We start from the raw sequence: 12,977 nt of genomic DNA, 5'->3' as shown, positions 1-12,977 counted from the left end.
CCTGAGATTTTCCATATTTGTGTTTTTCGGTTTTCACTTCCCACCTTCCCATAGTCCTAACTTTTTTATTTCTCTATTCACATAGCCTTATGAGGGCTTAAGTTGTACTTTCTAATGGCACCATTAAGGTTGCCTACCATGTAGTAGGAAGCAAAAAGAAAAAGAAAGAAAAATTCTAATGGGGTACAATTGGGAAAAACACAATTCTGATAAACTTTTTTTTTTTTACACTGTACACTATGCGGTAACATTGACCTGTTATCTTCATTCTCCAGGCCAGTACTTTTACAACGATACCACACTTATATAATTTTTCTTGTGTTTTAATACTGAAGAAAAAAAATGTAACCTTTGAGGAAAAAAAAAAAAATGATAACCATATTCTCACCCCTATACCTTTTTTGTAGTTATGTGTACGGAGTTGTGTAATGGCTTATTTTTTTGCAGAACGATCTGTTCTTTTTAGTGAAACCAATTTGAAGTGTTTGCGATTTTTTGATCAGTTTTTATAAAAAAATTATTGGGTAGTTGAAATGACCAAAAATGGCAAATTGGCTGTTTTTATATTTTTTCCCGTTATGTCATTTGCCGTATGCCATTAATATTATTATATTTTAATAGTATGAGAATTTTTGCATGCGGCAATGCCCATGATGTTTCTTTTTTTTATTAGTTAAGTATTTTTATTTTTTAGGAAAGGGGGGTGATTTGAACTTTTTTTTATATTTGTAAACACTTTTTTTTTTTTTAATGGGTGACAATAACTGACAATTATTTGATTATCCATTGTGTTCATTGATGGCTATATAGCCATCATTGAAGACTTCATTTGCACTATACCAATACAATGCTGCCACCTATTGGCCTGTATTGGTATATTCTTGAACTAAGCTCCAAAGCCTGCTTGAGGTTTCGGGCTATTTCAGAGATATAACAGGTTCCCCGATCTCAGTCAGGGAACGCTGTTACAGGAGCGGAAGCGCGCGACTTCCGCTTCCGGACTGCGAAAATGCCGTGGTCACATTTGACCATGGCACCTTATGGCTGATCGCATACATGTGCCACGGGTCTCTGCTATTTAAAATAGTAGAAACCCGTCGGCATTGGCGCCCGCTGCACGTGCGAACGGGCACCATGGTTGGGGACCAGACTTCCGGGGTTAACGTGACTGTTAGGAGGCTAAAGGGTTTGTACAGAAGTGTATGTGGTACTGTACTGTAGTTTAGCTCCATTCACTCTAAGGAAGTAAATCTGCAGTTCCAGAGATAACCCATCGACCGATGTCATGCTGTTTCAGGAAAAAAGCAGCCATGTTTTTTGAAGAGGTTTTTCATGGCTACAATATTATTGAGCTTTCCTCAGGATAGGTCATTCATATCAGGTTGTTGGGTATTCCTGCCAATCATCTATTTGAAAGAAGAGCACTGACGCCTCTTTATTGCATATCAAGCACAGTGTGATACATTGTCTAGTGGCTGTGCTTGGTATTGCAGCTCGGGGCCATTCACTTGAATGAGACTGAGCTACTCCTAGGCCTTGCAACCAATGAACATAATGTCAGTGGACTAGGAAGAGGCCACAGTGGCCCAGCCTCTACATATAACTGATCGATTTGGGTGCCAAAAGTCAAACCCCCAATGCTCATATATTGATGAGTCACCAATATTTTACTCGCAGAAAACTTTAATGACCAATTATAGCCTTAAAAGGCATCTGTCAGAAGGTTTGTAGCTATGAAACTGGATGACCTGTTGCATGTGCTCTTGGCAGCTGAAGGCATTGGTTTTGGTCCTATGTTCATATGTGCCCGCACTGCTGAGAAAAAGGTGTCAGATGCCCTTCAAAGTTGTCAAGTGGATCCAAATACTGAAAACCAATCAACCTTTCTTTTTTCTAGTTCCGCAAACAAAGATATTGGCAACTGGAGGAGCCTCGTGCAATCAAGATATTTTACAGGTACATTATTTATATCTTGTAAGATATTGGGATTACGTACAACTATTTGAAATGTTTTACATCAGTGGAGTGATAAACCATTTATGATGACATAACTCTTAAAATGAAATGAAAATTATATATGTCGCATTTATTCTGTGTTAACTTATTTATTCGGAAGTAGCTACAAAACATGATATGAGCAGTGAAGTTATTTGTTCTGCAAAGTTTAGAAAACGGATGCAAAAATATTAAAATATGTCTGTATGAGTGTTAACATGAAGATTTTATATTTTTTGAATTATTGTAATCAAACTTACATTGTGCATGTGTATCAGCATTATATGCAATATAAAAAAAAATGTGCTTGACCCCCGAATCAAAGACTAAGTTCCTCAGACTAAGGGCCATAATACTTCAAACAGTATATTAACTCTAAGCATAAACTTAAAATTCTACTTTGTCTACAGTCAATCTGGCCTCCTAGCTTGATCCTGAATTCTTAGTTATCTAGGTTCCTGTAGATATATCCAGTTCCTCCATTGAGTGATATCATCATCAGGGTCACCAGGGCATCTACATAAAAAAAATTCTTCATACTGACCCCATCCTAACTGACGTTAAGGGCATTATGAGAATGTCTAGAGGGCACTTGACCACATTTTTTCTTTACACATTGGAGGAAGCAAGTTAAAAGAATTTCAGGTAACCTTAGGGACTATACCTTGAAGTGATACATTATACAAATGTTTTAGCTCCCTGTGTGATGTCTAGTAAATTGCCTACATCTAAGAATCTATAAATTCCTTTTATGTAAGAGAATATTTCACAGTTGAGAAATATAAAAAAGTAATTTCTTTAGGATTTGGAATTACATTTATGGTTATTACTGGTTCTATGTGGTGAAAACTGCAGATATTGCAGACTGTTATATTTTGGTTCCTTTTTTTTGTATGCAGCCACAATAGGGCTCCCATATTGATGCATGAGGTCTCTCTTATATCTTCATATGGCTAGAGGCATTAAAGAGTCACCAAGTTTTCAGAAAACTTTTGATATGTCAGAGAGACATAGAAGTTTGATAAGTGGAGGCCTGAGTGATGACACCTCTTGGTCTATGGGCCTGTCTCACTTCCATCTCCTGCAGTGAGGACAGAGTCTGATTTTCAAGCTCTCTCCTCGATCTAGGGTCGGTCACTCAACAGTTTTCTGAAAACTCAGTGACCGTTTAAAGAGGATTTTTTTTATGTTGGATTCAGTACAAATTCAACAGAAAAGGAATTGTGGCATATTCTATCAGAAGCAATATGTATGTAGGTATTCAATCATTCAAACATTGCTTCTAGTGAAGAATATTTTCATACATACAACAGCAACTAGAGGCTACAAGGATCCTTACCAGGAAGCCATACAGCCTCTGCTCACTGCAGTAAATGCCCCTTGTACCGGGTTTTATAAGTAAAAAAATTACTTTTTACAGTGATTTTCTCCATCTAAAATCTTAGAATAATTTAAATTGTATTGAATGCAGAGCTTCAGGATTGCCCTTGGGCTTTATTCACATGAACGTGTTTTACTCTGTGGCTCTATGCGAATACTATTTACCACAAAAAAAACTGTATTTGATCCCTTTATGAAATTTTTTTAAAAACTTCACAAAATAAATGTGTGAAGAAATGTTTCTGCATTCCCCGGATGGAACCCATAAGTGGCAGTAAATATGTGGCCTCCTTCATTATTTGAATAAATGCTTGTCTAAAGGCCCTGATAGATGAGGCTGACGATGGTTGGGAAGGAAACATTCATTCCTGACATTAACCTGCTTGTTAGTGAAAGAGATGGATACATTTACATGCAGCGATCTCTTCCATAGTATGGGGAGGAGAGATCAGTAATATTGTCGCTCGACCCCATACAGAATCATTGTTTGCCGGCAGCAGATGCTGTTTAGACACCATGATCTCTAGGTCGGCAAACAATGATTTAGGTGACTGCATAAATGATCCTATTGCCTGATGAACGAGGTGTTTAGCTCATTCATCTGGCAACACCTTTACATATGCAGATTATCGCTAACGAGCATCCGTACAAACACACATTAGTGATAATCTGCACAAACATCGGGCAGTTTAAAGGGGCCTTAATTCTTAAGACTATGCTGTGATTGATTAGAGATAAGTGAATCAATTCTCAAATTTTGTAAACATTTTTGGTGGATTTGAATTAGAATTTTTGGTGATTCGATTTGGGTGAATTTTGGAGGGCGGGGGGAAAAAGAGAAAAGGAGAGGGAAAAAATTAAAAAGAAATGTTTAAAATGTGAGAGATGAGAGAAAAATATGAGTCCTAGGAGATTTCAAGCCACATAGAGCACTTTGGATTTGGGTAGAATTGATTCGGACTGAATTAAATTGGTCAGTTGATTCGGCATCTCTCATGGCTTATTGTAATACAGAAGTTTATCAGATTATGTATAGCTTCTCACAGTTGGGGAAAAAACCACAGCTAGTCCTGTCTGACAGTATATTTTATACATATGTGGTCCAGCTACAGCATAACCCTGTACAAAAATATAATATATATAAACTTTAATATAACAAAACAGCAAACATGTCCTTATGTGTCCAGGCCCATACCAGGCCACCCAAAGGATACTGCCAGGGAGTGGGGTAATTAACCCTAGTTCCGTATACTAAAGCTTGGCCCTTAGCCCAGGGGCGGCCCCTGAAGGTGGAGCCCCCCTGTCCTCGAACCTGGCTAACAACTCCTATAAGGCCCTAGGGTGATGGGTGTAGGTAGTTAAACAAAAAGTGGTGGGCTGGTATGGGCATGGACAGAGAGAATCAGAAAGATGCTACAAACCCACCGTATATACAGCCCTGATGATAGGAACTACCATCCGGTACACGGTGCATAAGACTACAGAATAGCATAAAACACTTAAATAGGATAACTCAAGATACCACAGTTTAATTCTGTGGCATCTTGAGTTATCCTATTTAAGTGTTTTATGCTATTCTGTAGTCCTATGCACCGTGTACCGGATGGTAGTTCCTATCATCAGGGCTGTATATACGGTGCTTTTGTAGCATCTTTCTGATCCTCTCTGTCCATGCCCATACCAGCCCACCACTTTTTGTTTAACTACCTACACCCATCACCCTAGGGCCTTATAGGAGTTGTTAGCCAGGTTCGAGGACAGGGGGGCTCCACCTTCAGGGGCCGCCCCTGGGCTAAGGGCCAAGCTTTAGTATACGGAACTAGGGTTAATTACCCCACTCCCTGGCAGTATCCTTTGGGTGGCCTGGTATGGGCCTGGACACATAAGGACATGTTTGCTGTTTTGTTATATTAAAGTTTATATATATTATATTTTTGTACAGGGTTATGCTGTAGCTGGACCACAATTGTTTGACCTTTGACCCAATAGATACTTATTTGTAATTGCTGGATGTTGTATATTTTATACATACTCTGTGTCAGTATTATTCATATGTAGAGATACCGTACAGCCTCCACAGCCAGTGTCCCTGGGAATAATGCAAAAATCATTAGTAACTAATTGAGAGCACAGTGGGGGAGATTTGCTAAGCTAAATGCACCAGAATTTTGGCAAAAAAACGAAAACCTGGTGGACATGTCTCGCGCTACATTAATTATGTGTTTTTGACACTTTTTGGCCCTCACTAGACAGATTTGAAAAGTGTATCGAAAAAGGGGCATAGTTCAACTTAGGGGCACAGCAAGGATGGGGAGAAACGGGGCACATGTCTACCTTACTGCTCCTGGTGCAGTAAGTTAGGGACATGGAGGTGGGCACAGGATCCTGCCTTCACCTTTCCTCTCCTGCTTCTGCCACTAGAGCACCTGACAGGTGCACAGAAACCTCCATAAGAAGAGGAAGATGAATTCTACCTGTGCCGAGAAGTTCTAAGGGCTGAAGGGAGCTGCAGTAGAAGAGAGTGGAGCAGGTATCCTGTCACTGTTACACAAGCCCTACTCTACTGCCTATCCAGCTGAGGAAGCTGAGGGTTTGTCTTCATGTCCTGCGAGAGGGCTGAAAATGCCACAGCTTTGGTTATAGGCAAGGTGTTCAGGAAGGAGGTCTTCAGGAAGAAGCCTTTCAGTATATGGGAGGTTGGGGTAGTTACCTGTTAGTTACCCCCACAGAAGCCTGTTTAGCCCCCTAGTGTAGGTGATGGAGTGCCTACATTCACATGACAATGCTTGTCACACCATTATAATATGTGTGTTATGTGTAATATGTATGTCTGTACTGCATATATGTGTGTGTAATGTGCACAAATGTGTTTTAAATGTGTGCGCTAGGTGTCTGTGCGTATAGTGATACTACCTCATGTTTGCAGTATAGTACTGTGTATCTGTGCAGTATAATGATACCATGTGTGTGTGCACTTTAACGGTACTATGTATGTGTGCGGTATAGTAGTACTATTTTATATATTTTTTGCTACAGCAACACTATATATGTACTGCATAAATTGTAACTGTAGTCCTGCCTTTGTAACTGCATGTTCACACTTCTCAGGTTTTGTCATGTATTTACTGGAATATTCACAGCACACTGTGCAGTCATATTTCTGCTCCACAAGAGGTTTATGCCCATTCAGTGGGGATTATGTTAGTAGGGTAGTAGGGTCAGTATGCTGACTTTTCAACATGAAATTCTTGCAGATTTTTTATTTGCACAGTGGGCAGACCTCTGCACAAATTTTTGTCCAATGCATATGAATCCTGAAATTTGTCCATCAAATCCTGGACCGGCGAACGAGGCCTAAATGGTAACCAAATGAGAGGGTTGCAACATTGAGTCTATACCCTGATTGAATAAATGGTTCAGCAAAAAGAGGGCCTGGCCCTTCAAAGTGCTATTACATGTTAGCAGGAAAGCTGCAGGGGCCGCTAAGTGCTGGGCTGCACCTCTACTTTCTGTCGTTTCATGTCGCAAGCTAGCCATGCGATAAGCAGTAACAACTGCCCAGTAGTTGCGACCCAGTCGCAACTTTAATTTTACCCTAAATTATATTAAGATATTATTATATTTAAATATAAAAAAAATTCTGATAGTTTACAAAGGATGTGAAAATAAAGCAGCAAATATAAAAATAATATAAAAACATAAAATAACAAGTGACAGAAAAGTGGGTGTGCTATTAGACCACTTCACAAGAAAAACATAGAAATAGAAAGAGCGTAAATAAAAAATCAGGTGCGTGGTATATTATTGCAATTAATCCCAGTAATATCATATTGTAATGCAAACTGATGTTATCTTCATCTTTCTATTACATGTATAGGTTTTGTCAGATATTTTCAATGCTCCGGTGCACACAATTGCCACAGCTAACTCTGCCTGTCTGGGATGTGCGTATCGAGCAGCTCATGGTAAGGAGGCTCATTAAAAATTACTGATTTTCTTATTGCTATCTAATCCTTCTACGGTACACAGCCCGCTTGTTACGCTTGTCACACCAGCAGATTTCAGTCAATCTTTTGTGCAGAGCTATGTTTGTTTTCTTAGTATAAATATGTCTGCAAATGACAAAGCCCAAAATGAGCAGCATTGTTAGTTCTGAAGAAAGCTCATAAACTGTGCAGGGAGAATGGTAATTAACTGATGTTGACTGTGAAATTAACATTGTAATGCATAGTAATTGTTGGAATAAATTGGCAATTGGAAAATACAGGGTTGAAATATAAGAGGGAGTTTGATTGGAAAAATTCTACAATTTAAAGGGTTTCTACCACCAGATTTTCACCTATTTAGCTGTCTGACACTAGCGATCTGCTAGTGTCTGCTGTACCTAACCATGTTTATGTATTACCTTTGTCTGGAGCGGTTAAGCTTAAAAACGCAGTTTTATTGATATGCAAATGAAACTCTAGGTGCTATGGGGGTGTCTTTTCAGCACCTAGAGGCTCCATCTACTCACTATTTCTGCCGCCCTGCTCGTCCCTCCAACCCGCCCCTCTTCTTTAGATTGACAGCCTACTTCTCTCCATCTCGGCCGAATTCTCGCGCCTGCGGCGTGTGCTTCTGTATTCGGCTCAGGCGCAGTGACTGTCGGGCTGCTCCCTGCGCCGTAATCGGCGCAGGTGCAGTGAAGATGCTGCGCAGGGAGCGGACCGACAGTCGCAGTGCGGCGAATACAGAAGCACAGGCGCGATAATTCGGCCGAGATGGAGAGAAGTAGGCTGTCAATCTAAAGGAGAGAGGCGGGCTGGAGGGACGCGCTGGGCATCAGAAATTGGAGACCCAGAAGTTGAAAGGGACAGACCCATCATTCAGTACGCCTAGGCGTGTGCACACATACTGCTCCACCATGTTGCACATCCCTGTGATGTCCATGATCCAATTGGATATCTTCCCTATCAACTTTTGATGTTCTTTTATGCGCCTACCATGGTGATCAGGGGTAACGGAGAATCAGGGTTCTATGCCAGAGAGGGAGCCTGAGAAAGGGATACCACATCCAAGGGAGGTCAATGACTGAAATGTGATCGACCGGAAATGTGGGACAAGTTATCGAAGCAGAAGCATCCAAGTAAAGGAGGGGGCGCGCAGCAATTACTCACTCCCGACTCGGGGAGGTAGTGACGATAAATAACAATACAGGACTCTGCCCTGTTATTGGAATGATTAATAAAAAATTACAGGGAATGTCACTGGGGTATTTTGGATTAGGAAACGTTAGACAGGAGAGGCCCTGCTGCCGCTTTGTTGACTCTAGATAACTTCTGCCTGATCGCACGTCTTCCCTATCAACTTTAAATGTTCTTTTATGCACCTACCATGGTGATCACGGGTAACTGGGAATCAGGGTTCCATGGCGGAGAGGGAGCCTGTGAAAGGGATACCACTTCCAAGGGAGGTCATTGGATGAAATGTGATTGAGCGGAAATGTGGGACAAGTTATTGAAGCAGAAGCATCCAAGTAAAGAAAGGGGCGCGCGGCAATTAAAGACGAATTTTAGAAATTTAAGTCACTGTCACCTATGCAGAGCAGGGGTTTATTCCCGGCAAAAATGGTAAAATGTCACCCAAGAATGTAACAGACGCTTTTGCACCCTGCTCCTCTTTTGCTATGCTGGTGCCTCTGTGCGACCACCGCCTCTTCCTCCAAACTGCACACGTCACTCGCATGACCTTAATTCCATGTGGGATCTAGTACCTCATCATCCTCCACATCATCTTCCACCCAATCTTTACCCCTGCCCTCCTTGTTGGTCTGCAGATTGCAGAAAGCCGCAGCAGTTGGCACCTATGTTTTGTCATCATAAGAGACTTGTGTCACGACCTTGTGTTAAGGTCGTGGCTTCATTTAGTTGCCTGCGGCAATGTTTAATGGTGTTTTCCCTGCTTTGGTGTGCACGGGGTTAAACTTGTTGGAGTGTGGTGGGTGTGACCTCAGGCCTCCTTATATGTTGGTGTGGTGGAGTGTGAGGTCAGTTTGAGTTTGCTTGTTGTCAGTCTGTGTTGGAGCTCTGCTCCCTGGCTGAATGTGTCATGCTGTGTGAGCCACCCCTAGTTGTCATTGTTATTATTTGTGTCTGTTTCCTGTACCCTTCCTCTTAGGTTTTGTTGTATGTCTAGTGTGGTGTGCCATGTCTGGTATTTGTGGTGTTGTTACCAGCATGGCTGCTTGACGTGTCACTTTTGGTGTGTGTATGTTGCACTGGAGGGGTTTAAGCAATATGCAAGACTGTGTGCTTCCCAGCCTGGAACCTCCATGCTTCTTGTAGCCACACGGAGGTCCGGGTTGTCGTTGGTGCCGTCCTTCCATCTCGGCTGCGGCAGGTAAGAGTTGATAGCATTTGTGGTGTTGCTGTGCTATTTACCTGCCGTACTGTTTATAGTCTTGCACCCTGCCAGCTACTGGGCCTCTGGAGACGCCTGTCATCCGTGTCCTGGATGAACAGGTGTTCTCTGCCCTGTCACCAGCTGTAGGGCAATGCAGGGATACTTAGACTTCTAGGCACGTGGGTATGAGTCCCCTTACCTTTGAAGGGGGCTCATACAGCTAGGAGACTAGAGCCTGTTGAGGGAAGTTTTAGGAGGTGACCAGCTCCCTATTCCCTGCATTGCAGCCCGGTAGCAAAGGACATTGCGCGATGGGGGGGATTCCCCCACTCCCCGTCGTGACAACGTGCTGCGGTGGTCTTCCCATGTCCTCATCCTGAAACATAAGTGGCTGGGCATCAGTGCACTCAATCTCTTCCACTTCTGGGGCAGGGCTAGCTGGATGGCACTGGGAAACCCTGCCAGTAGAGTCATCAAAAAGCATAAGAGACTGCTGCATGACTTGGGGCTCAGATTGCTTGCCTGATTTGCAAGGGAATGAGTTGAAAGACAGATGGCCATGGGCTGTAGGTGCCAGCTCTGATCTTTCAGCAGGGGACTGGGTGGGAGACAATGTGAAGGAACTGGAGGCACTGTCAGCCACCCAATCTACTATCGCCTGTACTTGTTCTGGCCTCACCATTCGTATTGTCCTAAATGCAGTGTAGGCCGCAAATGTACTTTCTAGCGCAAAAGATGAGCATTTGTCACCCAACAATGTAACAGACAAATTAGTGAAATGTATTTCCCTGTCCACTAGGTAGAGCAGGGGTATATCACAGCCAAAAATTTGTGAATTTCACCCAACAATGTAACAGACGAATTGGTGAAATGTATTTCCCTGTCCACTATGTAGAGCAGGGGTATATCACAGCCAAAAATTTGGGATATGTCACACAACAATGTAACAGACGAATTAGTGAAATGTATTTCCCTGTCCACTATGTAGAGCAGGGGTGTATCACAGCCAAAAATTTGGGATATGTCACACAACAATGTAACAGACGAATTAGTGAAATGTATTTTCCTGTCCACAATGTAGAGCAGGGGTATATCAGAGCCAAAAATTGGTGAATTTCTCCCGACAATGTAACAGACGAATTGGTGAAATGTATTTCCCTGTCCACTATGTAGAGCAGGGGTATATCACAACCAAAGATTTGTGATATGTCACACAACAATGTATCAGACAAATTAGTGAAATGACTTATAATAACATAAACACGTAAAAATAAAAAATAATAATCTTGATCTAGGAGGTGGAGGTCCATACGGAGTAACATAGTAACATAGTACATAAGGCCGAAAAAAGACATTTGTCCATTCAGTTCGGCCTGTGATCCTGCGAGTAGGAGGTGTAAGTGGAAGCAGCGGTGGAGGAGGAGGAGGTAGCCAACACAGTTTTTTTTTGTTGTTGTTTAAATTAGGGTACACCCCAAAACAGTGGAAAATATAAAAAATAAAACAATGAGAAAGTGCGCTGGAGTATAACAATGGCTGGGTAAGGCCGGTATACATGTCTATTCTGCACAAGGTACGGACAAGTCCTGTGGACTTATCTGTGGACAGGCACCACGACCGGGGCCAGGTCCCTTATTTGATGCTCTTCTTATTCTTTGCGTTCACCCACCAAACTAACAGATGGTTTATGTCAGGCGACAATGTAACTGCCATAAGTCAACAATTAAGTTCACTGACAGTAAGGCTGTGCCAATGTCATAAAAAGAAAAAATTTCTTGAGGTCACACAACAGTGTGACAGGCGAATTTAATACAATTTCTTCACGGTCACCAATTTTTTTAATTTGTCAACCAACAATGTAACAGCAGTATTGACTGGTTGTATTGGACTGTTGGAAATGCAGCAAAGGCGGCAAATGTAGTATCTTGCACAAAATGGATGTTTTTTTAAAACCAGAATATAACAGCCGTATTTAATGCTTGTATTGGACTGTCGGAAATCCAGCAAAGGCCGCAAATGCACAAAATGGGTGTTTTTTTTTAAAACCAGAATATAACAGCAGTATTTAACGCTTGTATTGGACTGTCGGAAATGCAGCAAAGGCCGCAAATGTAGTATCTTGCACAAAATGGGTGTTTTTTAAAACCAGAATATAACAGCCGTATTTAATGCTTGTATTGGACTGTCGGAAATCCAGCAAAGGCCGCAAATGCACAAAATGGGTGTTTTTTTTAAAACCAGAATATAACAGCAGTATCTAACGCTTGTATTGGACTGTCACAAATGCAGCAAAGGCCGCAGTATAACAGCAGTATTTAAAGGGGTTGTCCGGGTTCAGAGCTGAACCTGGACATACCCTTATTTACACCCAGGTAGCACTCCTGAGGCTAGCATCGGAGCATCTCATGCTCCGATGCGCTCCCTTGCCCTGGACTAGATCGCATGGCAAGGGCTCTTTTGTTTATCATAACACACTGCCGGGTGGAAACTTCCGCCCGGCAGTGTGTTCCGTGACGTCACCCAGACATACCAGTCACCGGCCGTTTTACTGGCTAGGGCAGCGCTAAATCCCGCCTATCAGTGCCGGTGACGTCACCGGGCTTCCTGGCAGCCCTATGGAGAGCCCCGGTACATCAATGGACCTCCCAAAAATGCTTTTGCCCTGTGCAATTTAGCGCAGGGCAAAGGAGAGCATCGAAGCATTGACTGCTCCGATGCTCAAGTCAGGGGGGATGCTGGGGTGAAAATGGAGGTATGTCTGGGTTCGCTCTGAACCCGGACAACCCCTTTAATGCTTGTATTGGACAGTCAGAAATGCAGCTCCAATTGTAGTATCTACCACAAAATCAGTGTTTTTTTTCTAAAATAAATTTAACAGCAGTATTTAACGCTTGTATTGGACTGTCAAAAATGCAGGAATGACCGCAAATGTAGTATCTTGAACAAATTGGGTATTTTTTTTAAATCAGAATATAACAGCAGTAATTAATGCTTGTACTATACTGTCACGAATGCAGCAAAGGCCGCAAATGTAGTATCTAGCACAAAATAGGTGTTTTTTTTTAAAACCAGAATATACAGTCCTGATCAAAAGTTTAAGACCACTTGAAAAATGGCAAAAATATATATTTAGCATGGCTGGATCTTAATAAGATCCAAGTAGAGCTTCAACATGCAACAAGAAGAAATGGGAGTGAGACAAAACATTTTTTGAGCATTCA

The 12,977-nt window shown here is 42.0% G+C and overlaps 1 protein-coding gene across 1 annotated transcript in view; it reads left to right on the top strand.

Moving 5' to 3' along the window:
* XYLB (xylulokinase) overlaps positions 1–12,977 on the top strand; it is a 298,115-nt gene that overhangs the window by 244,362 nt on the left and 40,776 nt on the right. Inside the window, exons 16-17 of the mRNA XM_040434104.1 lie at positions 1,898–1,956; positions 7,253–7,340. Of these exons, the coding sequence (XP_040290038.1) occupies positions 1,898–1,956; positions 7,253–7,340 (147 nt within the window). The remainder of the gene's footprint in view (positions 1–1,897; positions 1,957–7,252; positions 7,341–12,977) is intronic.

The sequence above is a fragment of the Bufo bufo genome, chromosome 5 (assembly GCF_905171765.1).
Source record: "Bufo bufo chromosome 5, aBufBuf1.1, whole genome shotgun sequence".
In the NCBI taxonomy this organism is placed as follows: domain Eukaryota; kingdom Metazoa; phylum Chordata; class Amphibia; order Anura; family Bufonidae; genus Bufo; species Bufo bufo.
The sequence above is the reverse complement of the archived record's forward strand: the minus strand, read 5'-3'. Positions and strand labels throughout refer to the sequence as shown.